This window comes from Xenopus tropicalis, chromosome 5 (genome assembly GCF_000004195.4).
Source record: "Xenopus tropicalis strain Nigerian chromosome 5, UCB_Xtro_10.0, whole genome shotgun sequence".
Taxonomy (NCBI): Eukaryota; Metazoa; Chordata; class Amphibia; order Anura; family Pipidae; genus Xenopus; species Xenopus tropicalis.
The window spans coordinates 56,742,254-56,765,773 of record NC_030681.2 but is presented as its reverse complement, the minus strand read 5'-3'; the positions used below and the strand labels follow the sequence as shown (position 1 = coordinate 56,765,773).

General features: G+C 37.3%; 1 protein-coding gene across 2 annotated transcripts in view; it reads right to left on the bottom strand.

The window, feature by feature from the left end:
• Positions 1-22,135, bottom strand: part of nid1 (nidogen 1) — a 49,329-nt gene extending 27,194 nt beyond the window's left edge. For both annotated transcript variants that reach the window (XM_002935828.5, XM_012963717.3), the window contains exons 1-6: positions 21,726-22,135; positions 13,343-13,639; positions 11,050-11,285; positions 5,878-6,227; positions 1,719-1,868; positions 451-702 (exon numbers count right to left, since the gene is read on the bottom strand). In XM_002935828.5, the coding sequence (XP_002935874.2) occupies positions 451-702; positions 1,719-1,868; positions 5,878-6,227; positions 11,050-11,285; positions 13,343-13,639; positions 21,726-21,947 (1,507 nt within the window). In that variant the 5' untranslated portion in view covers positions 21,948-22,135. The remainder of the gene's footprint in view (positions 1-450; positions 703-1,718; positions 1,869-5,877; positions 6,228-11,049; positions 11,286-13,342; positions 13,640-21,725) is intronic.
• Positions 22,136-23,520: the final 1,385 nt, after the last annotated feature.

The following is a 23,520-nucleotide window of genomic DNA, read 5'->3' as shown; positions in this document are numbered from 1 at the left end:
CTATTAAAAAAGATTATGGTGTGCATCATACAAATTATGTAATTAAGAAAGGTGTTTTTTTAAGTTTCTTATAAACTGAAAAGTAAAGAAAGATAATTTTTACAAATGTTTTTGGAACAGAACCCTAAATCATGAAGCAATTTTTATACTTTGTACCTAGTTTATATATATATTTCAAAAGTACTGTAATGAATATTTACAGTACAGTTATGTTATAGAACAGTACAGTTATGATGTGTGAACAATTAAATTATCACCTAGCAACTATAATGTTGAATGCTGGATGTCACTGGGGGTGTCCACAGTGTGGATCACCTACATTTAGTAAATCTCTGGTTTCTTCTAAATGGTCCATGGCTATATTTTACAATGTATTTTAAACATCCACACCAGTAGAACTAAATATTTTTGAACATTCCATTCCTTCCATTTCAGCTTGAAAGGATTTACCTGTAATGCTGAAACCATTCTTATATCCTGGTTGCTGCACAGAAAACATCCATCCAATAATTCCACCAATCGATGCTAATGGAAGCAAAGAGTACCCCAAAGAATCAGCAATTGTGCTAATAGCTGTATAAGCTCGTCCATCATTAACCACAACATATGAGTGAAGGTCAATGCCCTCAAACACCACTGGAACAGGATTACTTCCCACGTAAATCTTTCCTTTGACTTTGCCATTCACTCTTTGAGGCGATCCTGCAAAACAAATCGATGCACATGTATAACTAACAAACACATTTTAGAAAAGTTTGATTGAATAAGTTATCTTTAACCCTGCTGTGTTTTTTTTATCTTGGGCAATAAATTATGCTGAACAATAATGGGAAACAAATCTATTTTATAAATCAATCTATTAGAATTGATGCACTATATCTCTCTACTTTCAGCTGGAGAAACTTTTGAATATCCCATAATATTGGCCATAATCCATGAGCAGCGATCTTGAGTTGGATATCTTAGTAAGGTAAAGTTGTGGAATTCTCTCCCTAAATTTATTGTAGTTTGGGTTGATAAAGCTAGGCTACAGTGAAGGTTTGCAAAGATGGAGAAAATGGGTTTTAATAGGGTGTCTCCACTGACATCACCACATTGGCTCCTCTCCCTTGGTGATATCATCAGAAAGGGTTAAGTCTGGTTGCTAAAAAATGAAGCAGCAGGTTAGCATAAGGTGTGTGTACTTAAAATCATATTGCTACAATTTTTAGAAAAGGGAGGATACATTTTAAGCTAGTGAGGGGTGTCAATGAAGTTAGAAAGCATATTCTGCTTTTAAAATAAACTGCAAGCTATGGATTATTTAAATTAAGGCTTTCACACATATATATATAGATATATATAGATATATATATATATATATAGATATATATAGATATAAATAAATATATATATAGATATAAATAAATATATATGTATATATATAAACGAGTTGCTGAAAAGCTGCACACCATAAGAACAAGATAATACCTGGGTGCTCGTGCAGGAGGTATAGATACTCAGGGTGGGATTGACAGCACACGCAGGGTTTTATTCAGACTGAATAAAGCCTCACATTTATTCATCTACACCTTTGTGATTTTTCATATGAAAACCCTGCGTGTGCTGTCAATCCCACCCTGAGTATGTATATATATATATATATATATGTGTGTGTGTATATACATATATACTTTAATATGTGCACGGAAATAATGTGTTGAATAGAAAAATCTCACCTTCTGCCACACACTGCCTTCCATTACCATAATAGCCAGGAATGCAACTACAACAAAATCCAGTTGAAAAATCTTTGCAAAATGCCTGACTGGAGCACTGATGGCGATTGTTAGCACAGGTCTGCTGACTTCCTGTATTATACTGGAACACTAAAGACAACATTACAAAAGTATGTCAGCACTAATATTAGTAATTTTAAAGACTATTATGCAATGGACTAATGTATAGAAATACTTTTGAATAACAACACAGATGTATGGAAACAAATGTAAATTTTCTGCATTATGACATACAAAATCAAGGTGATTACAATTACTTAAATTTTTAGGGTCAGCAAACAAGTCCTACACTGAAACATAAGCAAATAACACAGTAGAAAACATATCTCAAATAAGGAATGAGAGTCATGTATAGTCCCTTAAATAAATTAAAGGTATTATGAAACTCTGATGAGTTAACTTCTTTAACTTATTCTTTACAAAACTAACAGTTCTGAAAAACTTTCTTGCAAAGCACCACAATGTCATATTTTCCCTGCTCCCAGATGTCCTTTGTGGCAGCATTAACAGGAGATTAAGCTCTGCATTTGTCATGCCCCTGCTCTGTAGGCAAGTACACTGAGTTGGATAATTGTTTAAAAGCAAAAGTTCAGTGATTTCAGTGCACCTTAAGTGGCACCCCCAGAGGGCTACAGAAAAGTTATCATATTACCTAGATTATTCATTCACCTATACCTATACATAGGGGCTGATTTACTAACCCACGAACGGGTCGAAATGAGTCCGATTGCGTTTTTTTCGTAAAGATCGGTATTTTGCGATTTTTTCGTATTTTTTGCGATTTTTTCGGCGTCTTTACGAATTTTTCGTTACCAATACGATTTTTGCGTAAAAACGCGAGTTTTTCGTAGCCATTACGAAAGTTGCGTAAAATCTTGCGATTTTTCCGTAGCGTTAAAACTTACGCGAAAAGTTGCGCCTTTTTCGTAGCGTTAAAACTTAAAAGGTGCGAAGTTTCGCGTAAGTTTTAACGCTACGAAAAAAGCGCAACTTTTTGCGCAAGTTTTAACGCTACGGAAAAATCGCAAGATTTTACGCAACTTTCGTAATGGCTACGAAAAACTCGCGTTTTTACGCTAAAATCGTATTGGTAACGAAAAATTCGTAAAGACGCCGAAAAAATCGCAAAACATACGAAAAAGTCGCAAAATGTTCGTTTTCAAGTCGGAACTTTTCCAATTCGGGTCGGATTCGTGGGTTAGTAAATCAGCCCCATAGTGTTTAAACACTTTTGAACAAAGAAAGATCAGTGGACATGTATATAGGAGAATAAAGTGGCGCATTTCAGACTAATCCAGTACAAGATCATTATATTACATGGTATTACGCCTTTCAAAATGAAATGTAGCCCTGCACATAAGCTTATTGCCTTTTGCGTTTTGTGGATTAACTTTTATTGTTATTATGAGAGCTGCTGCAGTGTAAATAGTAACATAAATTAAGGGACTACAAATCCCAGAAGACCATGCTCTGTAGAGAAGTGGGTTTTGCTATTAAAGGCAAGTGTGTGCGGAGTTTGGGAGGCAGCCAGAGCTATACTTTCAATTTCTATTCATTCCTATGGGATTTTTAGAAGCATATTTATCAGTGGGTGAAAGTTACAGTACACCGTTGGCTGAATAGAAAGTGGGTGAATTTTTCTCTGGTGAGCTCTAATCTTAATATTTTATAAATCCGCCCCTAAGAGTTTGGAAGTGACATTTGTGGCCTCCAAACAAGTATCAGATTTCCTTCCTCACATCTCAGTAGTTAGTGTGCAGCAGTACGAATATATACATGTAACCAATATATACATAACAGCAGCAACACTGGGAGTGAGTATAATTTAGACTTCAGACTCTGCAGTTGCTTCAAGCACACACTGCACCAAGCCACTGTGGGGTGATGGTATATACTTAAAGCTATAATGCCAACTTTTTTCCCTGTAAGCCACACTCAGCATGATCCTTGAAGATGCTAAATAAGGACTGTAAATGGCTATTTGGTAGCCCCATGTGGATTGCACCTACTTTGAGGCCACTGTTGCTCATGAGCCACTGCTTGGGGATCACTGCTATAACACAAAGCTCAGACATTCTGGAAGTTAACTGATGTTTAAGGGTCCCAACGTTGCCAGCTTTTAGGACCACAGGGGAGATCCCAACCAACCATATATTACATATTAGGTGTTTAGTTACCTTGTTGTTAAATTAAAATATCAGTGTAGATTTAAATGATTTATATTCCATTGCACTACTTTATTGCCTATTGTTTCTAATGTTTACGTTATATACCAATATATTTCAGTCTAGTTCCTGTGCAATAAATCTGGGTTCACATTCTAGTTATACTGATATTTACTGGAAATCTTTGGGGTGTCACCAGAGTCATACTGCTAGCATGCCAAGCCTTACACAAGAATGGGCTACACAAACCAATGGCAGAGCTTCCACATGATGCATGCCCTTGATGCATGCATCCACAAGCCTCTTGTGTATGTAGGCCAGGGTTTCAAAACTGTTCTACTAGTATCTTAGGATACTTCAAGCACACACTGCACCAAGCCACTGTGGGGTGATGGTATATACGTGGTTGTCACGATCACGCCACTCTCAGACGCACGTGACACCGGAAGGGGGAAACATGGGGTTACACTCAGTCAGCTTACACACAGGTTAGATTAACGTCAGACACCCCCAAAGACACCACCGCCCCAAATAACTATTCGCTGCCACCATCTATCATTAACAGGCGATAGAAACCTAATCTGAATATCACCCTGTTCTCTACAACAGGTACTATTTCCTCATACACAAATGTATCACACACTCTCTCTTACTGTAATTAGGGTTAGCTTCTACTAATTCAACAAGCACTCTAGCAGCCAAAGGGTTAAATTACAAACACACTCTCTTGCTAGCAGTCAACTAGTTAATTAGCATTTACACAGACAACTTTCCCTCTAAACCTACAGACAAGCAGTTAATACATAGGCCCAATCGTTCATACAAGCACGTGAGTTTGTTATTAGAGCCAAAAGACATAACATATTACATTTCATATTTAATATTACATGGGTAAACAGTGCATTTACAAAGATATTACAAAAAGAGACATACACATAACATTGCAAACAGTAAATAAAATGAAATAAAAGGGAATAATACACAGAGAAACCCTATGTACGTTACCAAGTTAGGAATTTCCTTTGTGTCCTCCTGAGGCAAGAGTTTGAAAACCTTGGCACACACCCCAACAGAGTTGGGACCTCAAGTATGAGCTGTAGTGAGAGGGTCTTTTGCCCTTTTATCCCCTGCTGGGACCCTTCCTCATTTCTGTATGCATGAGTAGGGAGTGTCCGGGAACTTGTCTCTTGTGACCCCCTGTCAATTCTCAGGCCAGTTTCTTGTCATATAATATTGGCACTTGCCAGTGTCCAATATTATTATGAAAATATGGGCTTGCTGTAATCCATATGTGGGCGATCAGAATGATACCAAACATGAGGGGTATTTCATGCTCCAGTCTCCCAGAAACTATCCCTCCAAACTGGTGGGTATAGGCTGGCCTTGTTTAGTATCATTAGGAAGCATGTGACCTCCTCATAACCAATATGTGATTTATGAGGATGTGAACCCTAAAGCAAAGGAGATATGGATCCCTTTTTAGAATCCATATTTTCCTCATAGCTGCACCCCCTGCAGTTCTTAGGTCCACAATTCCCTTTCTTTGATCAAGAGATCAAAGAAACCAATTGCCCCCAACTTCCCCCCCCCTGCAACATCCTGGCTCCGAATTGTCTTCTAACCTAGATAAATGTGTCACCTTTCCACAGTCCCTTGTTGCATATTTAATTAATTATGGTTCTCTTGTGGACACAAAGCCAAATGTTGCCAGGTTTGACTCTGGACATGCCAGAGAAATACTGTGCTGGCATGACAGCGGTGCTCTAATTTTTACTTATAAAATCATAGACTGCATTTCTAAATTTCACTACATGCAGTCATGTAGTAATGTAGACTGGAGCAGGTACTTTTTTGGCACAATGCTACTGCAGCTTACTTAAAAACCACAACTTATAGTAATTACACATTTTTTCATAAAATACAGATGAACTTACCTACTCCAGTGTCCTCTAGTTCATCATCAACAATCACAACTTGTGGGTTATTTTGTGGAAAAGATGGAACTTGAAAATTCACATTTCCCAAAATAACGTCCTTCTGGCCTTGATAGGGGTCAACAGAAATTGAAGTAGGACCCGGAATGCTAGGTTTTAGTGAATTATTTTCATAATCTGGTTCAGTTACATAATGGTCAGTAAAATCTTCTGTCTCTTCAAAATGGTTTTCCTCTTGTTCTTTTTCATCAAGAGTAGCAGAGAGCTGTACATCAGCAGCCACAACAGATCTGAGATTTGGAGCTCCAATTTCATAAATCCAGACTCCCTGCATACCTGAATTGGTTTTCCTAAATTTTAATGGGTAAAAAACATGTAAAAATGCAAATTAGAAAAAAAACAAAACTTGGTCAGCAGAGTTGATTTGAATAGTGTGCAATACATATGAAAAATCAATTCAACAATCAATCAATCTTTCCGTGGAAAACAAACACCCTGTACTAGTGCTTTATACCTGTATTAGAGCAGTATTGTTCTTGTTCAAATGCATATTATGCATTATGCAATATTAAACCATGAGATTCAGCTGATACATAGCCGTGTGACAGGGTATATATGGGTAGGAGCAAAATAGGAGAGGATTATGAAGTAGAGAAGCAGCATGGTAAGGCAAATGAGTATAAAAACACTGAGACATTTTAGTATCTTCTGTAAGGGCTGCAACAAACTGTGAAAAATACAGGACTCTAGAGCAGTCAACCATTCTCTAAATCAATTCTTCACTAACCTATGGAGACTTAGGCCAACTACAGAATCCAAACTCCAAAGTCAAAAGCAGACATAGTTCTTCTATTACTATACTGGTTGGGAGACCACAGAACAATAAGTGGGTACTGCAAACCCTGTAAACGTAGTAGTTGTTGAAAACCACTTTTCTAATTCTGTAGACTTGCATATCATTCATTCACTGCCTCATACCAGCACATAAGTGATAGGCTGGAGACAGCAAATGATGAAGGCTCCTATCATTTAAATACACACATGTATATTAAACTGTAGATCATCAAAGAAGTCATCAAAGCTACTCTTTCATAGAATCTACCAATACAGCATCACCCGCAGGATATTCCATACCATCACTATCCTCACCATGAAGGGGTTTGAAGGGGAGGTCATGTCTTAATGCATGGTAGCTTAATGCACAGAATGTCTTATGAGATTGTTTATCAATTTAAATTGAAAATAATAGGTGAGTGCAGAGGACCTTTTGTTTTTGTGGTTTAAAATTTAGTGGTAAGCACAACTTTACTTTTTTTTTCTGTAGCTCCCACCCAGCTACAGTCAGTTGATCTTAGTTGTGGCCAATAAAAGGTCAACCATTTCGGGGTTTTAAGCTTCAAAGGAAGCAAGTTGCAGGTAAAACTCATTCACTTTGTAAAATGTATAATGAAGAAGTATAATTCTTAAATAATCAAATTAAAAATGAGTGTAGGGCTGGCCAGACCAGGAATGACTTTGATGTATTTGGCCAGGGAAGGGCATTTCTTTGTAGCTTATTGCACAGAATGGCTAAATGTCCTATATATATTGATAACAGAAGAGTGCAGAGGAACTTTTGTTTTTGACTATAAGAATTTTGTGGTCACAGCCTTATTGTACTCCCCGCCTAATGATTTAAAATTTAGTGATGAGCACAACTTCCCCTTTTTTGATATATTAACCCATCCAGAGAGACTTGATTCTGCAGACACGGACAGCCTAAGTGCAACAAAAATGGCTGTTATCAATGCAAGAACTGCAACAATTGCAGTGGTCTCATAGAAGGCTCCACCTATAGGCACCCACAATTGGGCAAAATGTAACTTTAAGTTAACTTGCACCTCAGAATATGTTATTTATTTGGCATGGTGTCATGGTGTCCTTGCGGATTAGCCTACATTGGAAAAACATCAATACACCATGTAAACTAATCTGTAATCAGAAATCTACCATCAGAAAGGCCCTTAACACAGGAAGTTCTGACCACTGACCATGTACCTTCCCCAAGAAGAGGGGATGCCCAGGATCTCAATTTACTGCAACTTGAATCTCGTTGGATACATACCCTACAGTAGCTCCACAGAGCTTAAATTAATTATTATTAATTACCTGTATCTGTATTTTTCTAACTTTTAATCATATTTTCAGCCCCCCCCATAACTTATCTGAACTGTATGTAATTCTTGGTGTAAAGTGGAGTGACCATTAATCCCCCTGACCGATGGTATTTATAATAAATATGGCATGTTGGTTAAATCGTGTCCCATTCTTATATACTATGTGTTTATACTGATGTTGTCCAATTAAGTGATAACCACTTTTGGGGGACACTGTCTACATTACTGATAGAATTATGCTACTTATGAGGCAGAGTTGGGGAATTCTGCATTCTTGCTCTTGCCTTTGATCCCCCCCTATCCTCTTCACTGGCTTACCTGTTTGTGAGCCTTGTATGTCTATAGTAATACTTATGAAAACATTGTGGGGAACACCTTTGGCTCTTGCTCTGAGCCCCCTACTCTCAGCTTTCCCATTTGCCAACATACACAGATATTGTTGGGGAATACTATCTTAGTGGCTCTTGCTCAAGCCCCCATAGTCTGTTTAAGCCTTGAGGGTCTTTTCTCCCCCGCAACACCCCGCTTAGCTTGCTCCACAAGTGAATGTCAATCCATTGTTAGTTTGCACAACTGTGCTAGAAATAATACACAACATGATGGTTACTGTAGTAATGCCGTGCTTTCTTATAACGCACCTCAGTTACTAACTTGGTTTGCCTCACCTAATGGTCTGGGTGGTTCTCCCCTTCACAACTGAGCCCACAGCTCACAGTTCCACATAAATTGTGTCCTATTACCAGGAATTTCACTTGTTTGATTAGGATTTACATTAGCATATGATGTTAACCTTGTACTCCAGCTTTATACATTGTTTTGGTCTTACTTTTATATCACAGCACATATGGTGGAGTGAACATTCTTTTTGTTTGTATTCTATGTTAACAGAATATTAGTATTGTGAGTGTATCAGCATGCTCAGTAAGGCAAGAATGACATGCTTTTACTGTCACTGTCACTTCCATTTACACATATGTGTTTACTATAGTTACTATGGCAAATAACACAAACTTTTTGGTGCCTTTTTCAGGTAGGGGGGTAATTTAAGTCCGCTCTTTGTATAGCACTGTAACCTTGCTAAAGGTCCCTGTTAAAACGTTTCAATAAATGTACACACACACACACACATAGATATATTAAAATGTAGATCTTCAGATAACTATAGCCTTGGATAGTATATTTGTCCAAGTAGTCCAGTAGTATTAATAGAATCTAATGTCACAGCATCGCCCCACCAGATATTACATAACATCACCATGAAGAACAATCTTTTATGTTCATTATATCTGGCTATAATGTCCTCTATTGTAATCACTTTCCCTCGCAAGTGCCTTCTCTCCAGAGGAAACAACCCCAGTCTTTCCTCATAGTTTAATTGTTAAATGCCTCTAAACAGTTCAGTTGCACATCTCTGTACTCGCTCCAGCTTATTAGTATCCTTCTTAAGGACTGGGGCCTTCTAAATCTGGGGCGACTCTCAACACATTACCATTTACCTTTTAAGAACTAGCAGTTATGTTGTTTTTATGCATGGGCAGTTTGCTGCCCAGCTTTCCAATTTAGCCAAATCTCTCTGCAAAGAGGCAACATGCTGCATGGAAGTCATAGTTTTGCACAATTTGGAATCAATGCTCACCTCAAGGTCTTTTATGAGCAAGTTAAAAAGCTAAGGAACAAGGACTGACTCCAGTGATACTAACTACATTGGTCCAATTTAAAAATGTTCCATCTACCACCACTCTGTAATATATCCTTTAGCTAGTTCTCCATTCAATTACAATTATTAGGTTCTAGTTCAATTTTCCTTAAAGGGGTTATTCACCTTTAAATTCTGAGACAATTTGCAATTAGTCGTAATTATTTTATTGTCTGTAGTTTTTTGGGTTATTTAATTTTTTGTTCAACAGCTATTCAGATTGGGATTTTAGCAGCTCTCTGGTTGCTGGGGTCCAAATCACCCTAGCAACCAAGAAGTGGATTGAATACGAGATTGGAATATGAATAGTGAGGATCTGAATAAAAAGAAAAATTATAGAAAGTAACAATTATACCTCACAGAGCAATTGTTTTTTGACTGATGGGGACAGTGACCCCCATTTAAAAGCTGGAAACAGAAGAAGGCAAATACTTCACAAACTATTAAAACCAAAAAATTAAGACCAGTTGAAAAGTTAGGAATATACTAAAGGTTAACTAGGTAAAGGTTAGCTAGGAATATACTAAAGGTTAACTTAAAGGTAACATAGTAACATAGTAACATAGTAAGTTGGGTTGAAAAAAGACATACGTCCATCACATTCAACCATAATGCCTATATATAACCTGCCTAACTACTAGTTGATCCAGAGGAAGGCAAAAAACCCCCATCTGAAGGTGAGCTACCCCTTTAATTTAACAAGTAACCTACAGTGTAGTACAGAATCAAATGCTTTAACTAAATCCAAGTAGATCACATCCACAGCAACCCCTGAGTTTCGCGCCCCTCCTCATAAAAGGTAATTATATTTGTCTTACCAGATCAATTGTACATAAATCTGTGCTGAGTTGAAATGTCCTCCAGTATCTTATTCCACGGCCATGACCATTTGAACACTTTGCTTGTCTCTAGGCACCATGCCAGACATCAAAGAATCTTGGAAAATTAAGTTTGGCGATGGTTGAACACCATCCCGTCTTAAACCTTTGTTTACTTTCACGTTGTCTACTCTTTTTTTTTTTTTACTTCCTCCAAAATTAACAAACCATCAATAATTAAATTTTTAAATGGTTCCTACGTTGTTTAATCAGGAAAAAATTGTTTTCAGATATCAGCCTTTTCCTTGCTCTTATTAACCAAATGACCTCCCTCTTACACTGTCAATTACAGAGGTTAATAGCAAAGAAAGGCACTATGGAGACATTTAATGCAGAATGTGGGAAAATGAGACGAAAGTCAACAAAGAAATTTTGCTGCAATGCGCACTCAAATTGAACATACATTTGATACATTTGTAAATGACACACACACACTACTTACCAGCATAATATTTCCAGGGAATCATAATCACTGGCAAACTCATTATGCGGTCCTTGAGTCGTCGTCCAGAAAAACCCTCTTTCTGACCCTTTACTAAATCCAACTCTGGCTGAGTTTTCCTCATTGCGATCATTCTTTGATTGTGTCTCATAAAAGTTTAAGCCATCCTCTGGGTAGAGGAAAATAGCATAGGATTTTGACTCATCTGATGCTAAAACAGCCTGAAAAGTGTTTCCCTAAGAGATGACAATCATATTAGTTAATTAAATTACTTATGTATCAAATTTATATTGGCTTATAAACTTCTCATTTATATTACATTTTTAAGCTTTTTTACAAAAGTCTATTATATAACTATATTTTTAATATGATATTTAACATAAAGTATGACATCTTACATAAGAATCGTATTTAAAGTTTTACTAGATCCAGCAGGGGATGTATGTTAAAGAACAGTTCAGTGTAAAAATGAAACTGGGCAAAATGGATAGACTGAGCAAATAAAAAATATTTTATTTCAGCTCTCTAACCTCTTAGTTAGTCAGTGACTTTAGGGGGAGCCACATGGGACTTAACTGTTCAGTTAGTTTGTGAGCATGCAGGTCGATTCAAATGCAAACTAACTGAACTGTTATGTCATATGCCCCCCACCTCAAGTCACTATTTGGTTAGTGACTTCTAACAGCTTAGAGAGCTGTAAAGGAGGAAGCAGAGTTCTGTCAATTATGTCAGACATCTGTCCACACTAGCCTTTATAGATTACATTTTTGCCTTACTAACTATATTGAAAACATTTTTATTTTTCACAGTCTATCTTTTTTACCAAGTTTCATTTTTACATTGAACAAAATTCGCCATGGAAAAATTCTTTGCGCATCCAAAAATTTATGCCAGCGTCAAACATATTGTCTCACTTGTCAAAAGAATTGTCTTGGGCCAAAAAGAATTGTCTCTCTTATCAAAAGAATTGTTGCGCGTTAAAAAAACTGTAGCACACAATAATTTTTTTTTGACACACAACAATTTCACCGGTTTGAAAATGTTTTAAGAAAAATTCTTTGGAGCGAAACGGGACACTTATCGCTCATCACTAGTCCTAGTATGTCAACTTCCAGTGATATGTGTAATATAAAATGCAGATAAGGAACTGGAGGATAAGGTAATGGACAGTGGTCTCATATTTTAACTTGTCTTCTGAAGGGGGAAAATTAAGATAACTATAGAGTTGTGAAGTGCATAGTATGGGTTTCATGAGATGGATATTGTATATCATAGGCATGAGACTAAGTTGAAATACAGGTATAGAACCTGTTATCCAGAATGCTCGGGACCTGTGGTTTTCCGTATATGGGATCTTTCTGTGATTTGGGTCTTAATACTTTAAGTCTACTAAAAAATAATTTAAACATTTTTTGCCTCCAATAAGGATTAATTACATGTCAATTGGGTTCAAGTATAAGGTAGTGTTGTATTACAAAGAAAAATTTAAAATAATATTATTTGATTAAAATGGAGTCTATGGGAGATGGCCATTCTGTAATTTGGAGCTTTATGGATAATGGATCCTATACCTGTACAAGATGTTATTAAAATGTGTGTGATCCCCAAAAGGCAAAGTGTGGAAAATTTTAATGTTTCTACTGAGTGATGTATGTTTATGTAATATTCACACCTCAAAGGGGATCTATCTCAAAAATGAAAATGTAATAGACTTTATTTCACTGAAATACAAAACTCTCTAAATATAATCAATTAAAATTCTGTACAGATTCTGAAATCATTTAGCCAATCTTCACTATCCCTCTCTAAGAAAACTGTCCCTCTATTTTCTCTTTATACAAAAGTCAGGGTCAAAATTTGATTGACAGCTAGGTCTAATACATTCTTTATGGGACTCCCCCTGTCTAGAAGATGTATTCGCTGTATTCATGTGTTCACTCAAAATAACCAGAGTTAGCTCTACCCCGTGCCAAAATATGTATTAAACCTACCTGTCAATCTGACCCCAACTTCTAAATGAAGTGAGAATGAAAAGAGACAGATTGTTGAGAGAGGAGTAGCGAAGAGAAACTTGAATATTTTAGAAACGGGACAAAATTCATAATTGATTATATTCAGAAAGATTTTTATGAGTTGAAGTTTATATTAAATGTTCATTTTTGTGGTAGTTTCTCTTTAAAGTGACACATGAAAAATATTATCTTTCACTTCAATATTAACCAGTCTAGCTAAACATTAGAACCTTGGGCTTAATTTACACATGCAAAAATTATAGCAAAGGAATATCAAATACCTTGTTTTTTGGAATAGTATCCCCTCGCTGAGAGTAGTAGGGTAACACATCTTCCCAAGTGACAACAAGAGCAGTAGTTGGCTTAAAGGAACTTCCTGGAAACCCTCTAATAATGTGTTTAGATGCCAAATGTAAGACGTCTTGTGACGTGTCTTCTCTGTAAAACACATTTCCACCTTGTGTGGTATCAATGTCTGACAGAAAAGGGGCAATCAGACCAAAATCTGGAGGGAACTGCTCAAGATAATCGCTTTCTGGTGGCGGATTGCTTGCTGCAATCATCCCATTAGTTGTTACCTGTTGACATTGTTTAAAAGAATTGTTTAGCATTTGACTGTTCCTTATCAGACAAAACAAATCATATAACATAAACAGTTGTAAAGTAATATGACACAAACCTCTAAATGAGCCACATATGTGCTTGATAAATATAGTGGGGCTCATTTATTAACAATGGGCAGATTTGACTATGGGCTGTAACCCATAGCATTCGCAGAACAGTGAATGCAACAATTTGATTGGTTGCCATGGGTTACTGAATTTGTCCAGTGCTGATAAATGATCCCCAGTCTGTGTTTGGAGTACATTTTACTTATTATTTAATTAAACTTCTTAAGTGCCAGCTGAGTTTGCTCTTCATTTGCATTAAAGTCAGCTTATTTTTTTGTCTTTATTGTTTCCTTAATGGGAATTTTCGTTTACCTAGGAAACCTACAAATATGCATTTTTTTCTGTAACTGGATACATATGGCCAAAAGAGCCCCTAACAGTAAGCTGAACTCCCAAAAATACAAACAAATTCAGACAAAAAAAAAAAGGGTGAATATGTCTTTCTATTTCAAACTACCAAACTGGAAACCTATGCAAACTTAGCAAGTAAGTTATAAAGGGACTTAAGGAAAAACTATAAATATGATTGTTTGTGTGTAGTGTGAAGTATGTGGCATGTAAATCACAAAATAAAAACAGTGTAAATATACAGTTTTTCATTGCTGACACTTTAGACTCTGTAAACTTAACAAACGGCCTATATTTTATGGGTAGTAAAAGCTACTAACAGTTTGTTGAGCCCAGAACACCATATATTTCTGAAAAGATCTAACCCCCCAAACCCCACCCCCCTCAAATGGCCTCCCTTCCGGCTACCTCCCCACACAGTATATTCCATTTAAAAGTGTTCCTACTTGTAAACCTGCCATAAACATAAAGACATGCACGGCAGAGTTCACAAGGGCTGTCTTCTGCCCGTTTGAATCCTCTTCTGACAGTTTCCTGGCATGGAGCCTGCAAAGATGAAACTAGGCCTGGGAGCAGCTTCAACTGTGCATGTTCCTGCAGGCTCCGCATAAGCGGATTGAATGAAGAGAATCCAAAATATGGCGCCTGTGAACTCCACTGTGCACCCCGCTGTGAATGGAATATACTGGTGGCTAGGTACCTGAGCAGGGGGGCCCGGCGTGTTCTCAGTACACCAATGTAAGTGACTGAAATTAAAGGAACAGTAAAACCAAAAATTCAACACTGAAACAGTGTTTTTTTTTAAGCAAATGCACCAGGTTTACTAGTGCAGGACAACAGCACATTATATGTTGATTATTCTGAAACACTTTCATTTTTGGATATTACTATTCCTTTAAAGACATAAGGTGGCAGCCTTGCATCCAATCCACAGAACACAAGCTAAGGGACATATTTATTAACAATGAAGGCAAACATCACTGGTGATGTTGTCCATAACAACAGGTGACTGTTCAAATATAATTGCTGATTGGTTGCTATGGGCAACATCACAGGTGATGTCTCCAATTTTAATAAATATGCTCTTAAAGGGGTTGTTCACTTTTTAATTAACTTATCTTAGCATCATGTAGACGGTGATATTCTGAGACAATTTTCTGTTGGTCTTCATTTTTTATTTGGTGGACTACCTCATATGAACTGCCCACTTTAGGTCCATCCACAACATTTCTATATGAATAAGGAGAGGACTTTCTTCTGACATTTACTGGTATATTAAAGTTTTCATTGGTTTATTGAATTATTAGGATTGTTGCCTTGTACATGACCCACTTGCACTACAGTTCAAGTAGATACCCTGACATTTTCCTGCAGAATTTGCTAATACAGTTCAAAATTCATATTTCCATCACAATACTACAACCACCATATTTCATAGATTGGAATGCATAATTTACCTTTCATCATAACTCTTTTCATTCAAGGCAAAAAGTTCTATATTGGTCTAATTTGTCCATAGAAATTTTTTTTAATTGCATTCTGAATTGGCCTTTAGCCAACTGTAGGCGTGCTTTTTAGATAGTAGTTCAGTGTGCTCCCGATGGCTACCATTCACCATTGCAAGAGAGGCCTTTAATTTTGTATTAATTGCATTAGCCTGAGGTTTTTTGATATCTCTCGGAGTATTACACATCTTACCCTAGATGTGATCTTTGTTGGTTGACCTCTACTGGTGTACCAGCGGTGTTGAATTGCATCAACATGTATACGATCTACAGTCCACAGTTTAGCCTTTTCCAGCCTGTTGAACATCAACAACTGTTTTTCAGGGGTCCTCAGAATTTGTCTTTATTCAAGCCATGACACACCTCCACAAACCTGCATTTATATCAGAGTTGCATAATAAAGTTCCGGCTTTCTGTTCTTTTAATAAGGTAGGGCGCCCATGCTCAAACCTGATTATCATCACATTAATTGAAGCACCCATTTCTTAATTTGTCCTTAAAATGAACTGAGAATCCTTGAGGTCCCCATACTTTTGCCATAAAAAAATATGTAACTTTGGAACAATATTCCTTAATAAATAAATGAACAGGTATAATGGTTTTTGCGCATTTGTTGAATTGGGTTCTTTGTTTTAATTGCACTCCTCGAAGGTGACAAAATACCTGAAATTAGCTTTGCATAGTACCTTACCTATGCCATGTCAATCAAGATATTGTTACAAAAACGCAGAAGCATTTTCTTATAAATACATGGCTTAAAACGTTTGGACAGGGCAATTAAGGTCTATGTAAGGGTATTATCTGAAGTTTTGTCACTCTTCAGGAGCGTACTTTCTCATGGGCAACAAAACGCACCATGTGTGCTTATCTTTAAAAAGAGTGGGAGGCAGCATGGGCAGTTTTGCCCATTTCTCATCTAAAAATACGAGGCAGTTTCTCTACCAGACTATGCTATTAGCCTGACACAGAGCAGTGCTAGCACAAACATGGAGTTCCTATAAGTTCATGAAAGCTATATGCTAAAGAGAAGTTTCAGGAACAGCAGTTATCTTGATACTTGCCAATTGTTCTGTTGATAGGCTGATCTGATTTGCCTCTGAATAATATCAGCTGCTGTATGGGGAATTGACATCACTTCAACTTCAATGCAACAGTAAGACTAATGCCACATGGAGCGGATTTTTGGTCTACGGATAAACAGAGGCCAAAAACTTGCCCCTACACTCAAAAAAGCTTTTGGTTGTACCTGCACCATTTCGTCGGCCTGGGTGCAGAATTCAGCATGAAACTCTCCTTTGTAGCAGGTAGTGGAGCACCAGACAATACCTCCCCCTTCACATTTATAGCCATGAGCCTTTTGGAGTTTGTGCCAGCATCAATGTACATTTGGGCTTTTGATAGTTTAGGGATTCTTGGGTCTTTGGGGCAAGTTTTACTTCTTTTGGTGCTTCTATGTTTGAGAGTGTTTCTGTTTTGGGTAGCCAGCTTACAATATACCAGTCTGGTTTCCACAAAGTCTGGGGACTTAGATCTGCTTAATACATCTGTACATGGCACACATAAGCTTTAATGATGCTGCTTAGTCTGCTGTTGTTAGGTGTTAGAACAGGGCTGCCTTTTGCCCAACAGTATTACACCTTGCATTGCTTATCTAGCTCAAGGTTCAGAGTACAGCACTGCCCCAGACACACATGCTTTTTAAATGTAATTTTGCACCCCTTAGTGCACTTGCAAAATAACCTTTAAAAGGTTTTTTGGGCCCTCATCTGCATGTAATCTGTTTATGGAGAAGGAAAGGTATAATCACAAGTGGGTGCCATATCTTAGGCAACCCCCCCCCCCCCCCCCCCCCCGTGAATAAAATCTGTTACCCGATACCCCCAGTTGGTACAGGTCTTGTTTGCTTAAAACTGACCAGCCTGGGGTATTTCTGTAGGACCTCATTCACCACAATTGTTTTCTATTTATTTCTTCTTTTCTCCAGGCCTGGGCAGGCACATTCACAGCAGATAGAAAAAGCTGGCTTTTTGCGTGTCAGTTTGCCTTTTCACTCTACTGTTAATGTGCCTGCTTAGACCGAGACAAAGAAATCAAAAGAAGCCTACAAAATATGGCAATGATGAGCTTCTACAGAAATACCCTAGAATTGTGCAATTTTAGCAAACTGAAGCACTGGCCCAAAATATCAGATAAGCAATTATAATCACTGTGGATGCCTAACATTTTGCACCCCCCCTAGTGATTATACATTTAGGCCTCCTTTAAATGCAGACAGGATATACATTTACCACATGAGAAGTTAGGAAACATGCAAAAGTAATTTAGTAAAATGCAATTATTTCAAGCTATTTTTATAAAATATCATGACTTGATTAAGCAATCCTTATTTCGATTATATGCCAAAAACAACACAGAAAAACACTTACATACTATATACTGTACACACACACACACACACACATATATATATATATATATATATAAACATGGATGTCATAAAATATACTATTCACCCACATTAGATATTAACACAGAATCCAGCTGTTTTACATGAAAGACCATGCCTCACTGCTGAGCCAAAGTATTTGACCTTTACAACACAAGAATCTTACATACAACATTGGCTAGAACAATGCTAAACAAAATAAGCAGACTAGGATAGATATGCAGCTGGAAATCTAATTAAATCCATGTGTACTCCATGAAAATGAAGCATAACAGCCTTTTAGAGAAATTCCAGATTTAAATGTGAAGCAACAGTCTCACAAGCTTGTGTTTGTGGGAAAAGAGCAAAGGTTACATTCTTAAAACATGCATGGGGCTACTCATGCACTCAGGTTTTATTTTAAAAATATTTCAACTACATTTGTAGTCCCTGTAAAAAAAAAAAAACAAAGTCTTTTTTTTGTTGCAAAGCTTAAGAAATCTGCTTGCCAATGTAATTAAAGGGAAAGCTTAAACTCTTAGAACATTGCAACAATCATGGGTGGAGCGTGATTTTTATGTTTGGGGAGGCTACTTAACCCCTTCCTTGCCAGGGCTTTTTGGACTTTTGTATGTCCATTAAATGCAGGGCATGTTAACACCAGCTTGGTGCTGCAGGATGAACCCTGAAAGCAGTTGAACTGCTGAATTTGAGTAGGACCCAGTACAGAGGGTAAAATACATAGCATATGTACATAGCACCCCCACCACTTAACAACAGTTGGCATTTCTAGCACATTATTCAACAAAATTCTTCCTCTTCAGCCTAGCCAATTCCCTTGAAGCAGAACCAGGACTTAAGGTGGCCATACACAGGCTGATTTCAGCCACCGATAACGGTCCTTAAGACCAATTTGGCAGCTTATCTGCCCGTGTATGGGCACCAACGATAGGCCTCCCTGACTGACATCCTCTCAATCGGGCAGGTTTAATTTTTCCGCTGGAACTGACAGCGCCTATGCCAGCTGTTTTAATTCAATAATTTGGCCCTAGGACCAATCGATTGCATTAGCTCAATAAAGCCCACCTGTAAGACAAAATTTTCTCGCTTGGTGATCTTGCCAAACGAGCGGATCTTAGAGTTTGTGGCCACCTTTACACCTAGAAAACTACAGTGGTAAGTGGCTTATTATTTTTTTCACTCTTTTTTTCCCCTTCTCTGTATAATTTTTTCTAAGCCAGGTTTGGGGAGGCTTACCAGTCCCTACACACACACAACTGTCAACCTCAAGTTCATACCTACCTACTTAACACAAGTTAAACCAAAATCTGTATGCAGTTATAGTTTTTATTATCAGCTACGAAAGTAAGTGAGCGATTAAAGTATGTTTAAAATGGCATACTGTATATAAGCACTAATAAATACTGCCCTTTAACATGTTTTACCTTAAACCACTGTTTTGTTATGGTCTGTGTGCTCACTCACTGATCAGCTGACCAGAAATAATGCGGCACTAACTGTAACAGGAAGTAAAAGACACAGCTCTGTTCATTCATTGGCTGACGTAAAATAGCATGAATGTATTGATTGTGAAGTTTGGGGGGAACACACAGGGATCACACCACAAATGCAGGCCATTCCAGACCTGCAGGAAATCGGTCCATTTATTTTTCAACTCAAAAGGCTTTTCCGCAGCAGCAAAATGGCAACACAAAATACTGTAGCTAGTGTTCAGCAACAGAAATCTAGCCAAATGCAGTGATGTTTCTGCAAGCTAGTTCAGGGGAACTTTTAGTAGGTATACAACCATGTGTAACTCCTACTTCCACCCCTTTTTCCCCTGCTACTCACTTCCTTAAACACCCCTTGCACGTCCAGCCCACACCCCCTACTGGTTAACCCTGTGGTGGCCTTTAAAGGGGTGTCTTTAAACCTGAAAAAAGCGATATATATCTGCCACCCAAGATACAGCCATTCCGTCTTATACATTATGTATGCCCTAGTTTGTTAATAGAAGACTTTCAGCTCAACACCTCTCTTTCAAGGTCAAAGTTTCAGGAACCATATTAGTCTGCACTTCCTGTAAAGTCATTTAACCCAAGGGTTACTGACCATAGTGCATGCCTGAATGTAATAGAGACCTAACACTGAGGTAAAGACTGATGTAAATGATGTATAGTCTGTATGGCACAGCGGAATATGTTGGTGCTATGTAAAGTATAACAATAATGACTATACTTTTAGTGACAATTAAAAGATGAGCATTGCAATGGGATTTGAACAGAAAATGAGGTACTGTTCCAAAGACACAATAAAGGAAATTAAAAAAGCATTTGCTACTCTATCCACTATTTCCATATAAATTCTCACCCTTTATCTGTGTGACAGGAACATTTTGGTGTGATGCCACAATGAGCAGACATAAACCCACTGTAAATTTGCAGCAGTTCAAGTTTCAATCAGGTATATGTATTGATTAGTCAGCTAACTGTTAATTAGTTATGAGTTACTGCTCTGTTTCAAAATGTCTATATGCATGGGATCTGTTATACTAAATGCACAGGAATTTTCCAGATTAAGGATCTTTCTGTAACTCAGACCACCATGCAATGATTACAGTAACATATTTAAATATTAAAATGACCCATACATTTTTTACATGTATACTGGGTTAGTTAATATCACTTACAATCTTAAAAGAATTATTTTATATATTTATATTATTTTTATATACAATAAACTGTGGAAAATGGCATTGCTGGTTCTCTTAGCATCCTCAGTAATGCATTTCTGGATACTACATCCCATACCTGTATTATATTTTTGAGCACCCTCATTGGAACAAGTTTTCTTCAGTGTATTCTGTGGTGTATCACAACAAATATCAGACCCCTGCCATATTCATCAGTATCCCTGTAGTTAAAGACTTTCCTCTGGCAGATATCATCCATTGTGCCATTAGGGAACCATTTACTTAAGATGTAATGTACAGGATTTTGAATAAAAAACAGCTGTGAGGCAACCCTCTAAAGGGCCTCTCAGTAAATGGTCCCCACTGTACAAGACACAGCGCAAGCAATAAAAAATAAAGAGAAAAACATTAAACTAAAACATCAAGCTGAAAGCTGTATTTACTAAAACATAGTCTTTTATATTGTTGGAAAAAAGTAAACAAATACAGATTTAGTGTAGAATCCTGTTTTGCAAATTAATAGAAATCTAGTTTGCTGCTCTGAATAGTTCTCTATACAGATTTTAATATTTAAAATATAAATATATATATATGAACACTGCAGCCCATTACTATTCTACAAATCAAAAGGACCGTTATACTATAAACAGGAAATAGCATACATTCAGCTTTACAATAAAGTTAAACTACAGGAATAAAATGAATTCAAAGGAAACAGAACTGTTTCTCTAGCAATATAAAACTAGTACATTTAAAAAAAAATAAGCTTGTGCAGAGTATTCTTTTAGTGGAAAAGACAAACCATAAGGGAAAAAAATCTAATCCCTGTAGTCACCAAGGTCTCTAATTTCTCTCGCCCAAATCTAAAGACGCAGCCTGATGTCCATACAGTTATAGCTTTAAACTTATCCCTCTTTCAGGCGAGCACTAAAGTCCTGCGCTAAAGCTCATTGGTAACTATAAGCATTAACAGGTCTCACTGCAGGCAGGGAGCAAGCAGACAGACAAGCAGAAACTACTTACGAATAGGGTAGAGATTGTTTCGTCATAGAAATGAAGCGCTGGATTGGGTCGTAAAGGTTCCGATTGAGAATCATCTCCAGGAGTTAAAAGAAGGTCACCAACATCAGGTCCGTAAGGGAAGAACTGACTGACTTTTATGAAGTTCCCTGGGTTAGGCAACAAGCAGAACAAAACATGTAACAGCCCTCCAAAAAACAGGCTTCTGGGCTTAAAATATAACATTTTAAAAGTAATCAGGTTGACATGAGCTGGAGAGGTAGGAGGGTTGATACAATTTGGGAAGCAGGCTAATCCGTTTAGAAGGTGGGAATGCTGAACTCTCTCTCTTCAAATAACTTTGCCTTAGAACGTCCAGGAATGGGTGGATGGACAGAGAGTAGTTTGGGACTACAATAATCCTAGCCCAAACTGTGGGTGGAGTTAAATATCATTCGTTGCTAAAGCTCATTCATCTCATTCAGTTTCAGCATGTGTGTGTGTGCTATTGCAGCAGTACAAATAACTCCGCGGCTGATATGGCAAACAGACGTGCAGAGTTTTCAGCAACCAAAAATACTTTTTAGGAAATCCTTCAACTAGGCTGGGGCATCACATGTGCTCTAAATGTGGATATTACAGTATGTGCTGTGGGCAACCTACACCACAGACTTAACATGCATTATTAAATTATACTATACTCTTGAGTATTTTAGCATTTTCTTAACCTTAGCTTTGTAAACAGCTAGGTACAGCCCTGGTCTGAATTACTGTAGGAACGCTAAGATTAATTTGCAAAAAAGAGAAACATAGTTTAAACGCACTCTAGTAAACTAACATCTCTACATTTACCTTCTTTCTAGACTGGGTAGCTAATGGTTCATTTAGCCTGGTGTAATTTCACAGTATTTATTAAATTATATGTTTTTTATTTCTTATTTTTAGCCTGGTGTCAAATGTGAGCCCATATCTAATGTTACACACAAGGGCTCTCTTTTGACAGGCTAAGAAATATATAGAAGGGTGAAACTTTGGGGCCAAATTATGTATGCACCATAAATTGGTTGGAGGTTCTTTAGAATCACAAGATTTTTTTACAAGGTTCATCAAAATCCTTACTCTTAGAGTCCACTTTAAAATGCCCTAGGTCTCCAAAGAAAGAAGCTAGACTACACTAGGAGGCCCATTTATCAAAGTCCGAATTTCAAAATTCTAAAAGTACGATACAAAAAATTCGGATTAAATCCAATATTTTCTGATGTGCGCTAAAGGCACACAAATTTTGCATTGTGGTTGTACGAAAATATTGTGGTACAATCCGAAAGTTCCGAAATTTTCGTATCCGAATGATCGTAAACAGCGCAAAAAATTTTCTGACTTTGAACCTTCAGTGCATGTTTTTGGAAGCCTCCCATAGGGCTCAATGGCACTCTGCAGCTCCAAAACGAAGTTTGAAGAATAAGGAAACTTTCGTACTCATTGCGACAAATACAATTTTGTCACACAAATTGTCGCAAAGTACAAAAAAGTTGCGGAAATTAACAAATATTTTGAAGAAAATATGCACAGTTCTAAAAATACAAATTTTTAGTATTCAAACTCAATCGTACTTTAATGAATAGGCCCCTATGTATAATTTCTTCTTTATTAGCTCCTGGTATAAGCAAGCTTCAAATAATGCAATCAGTTCATAATGTACAACCAGGGGAGCCATTGGGGGGCAGGAAGTACTCCAGTAAGAAACCACATGGCAGAGGGACACTAGGAAAAGCAAAGATGTGATTTGGAGGTTGGAAAGAGGCAGGGCTTGTGGAGGAGT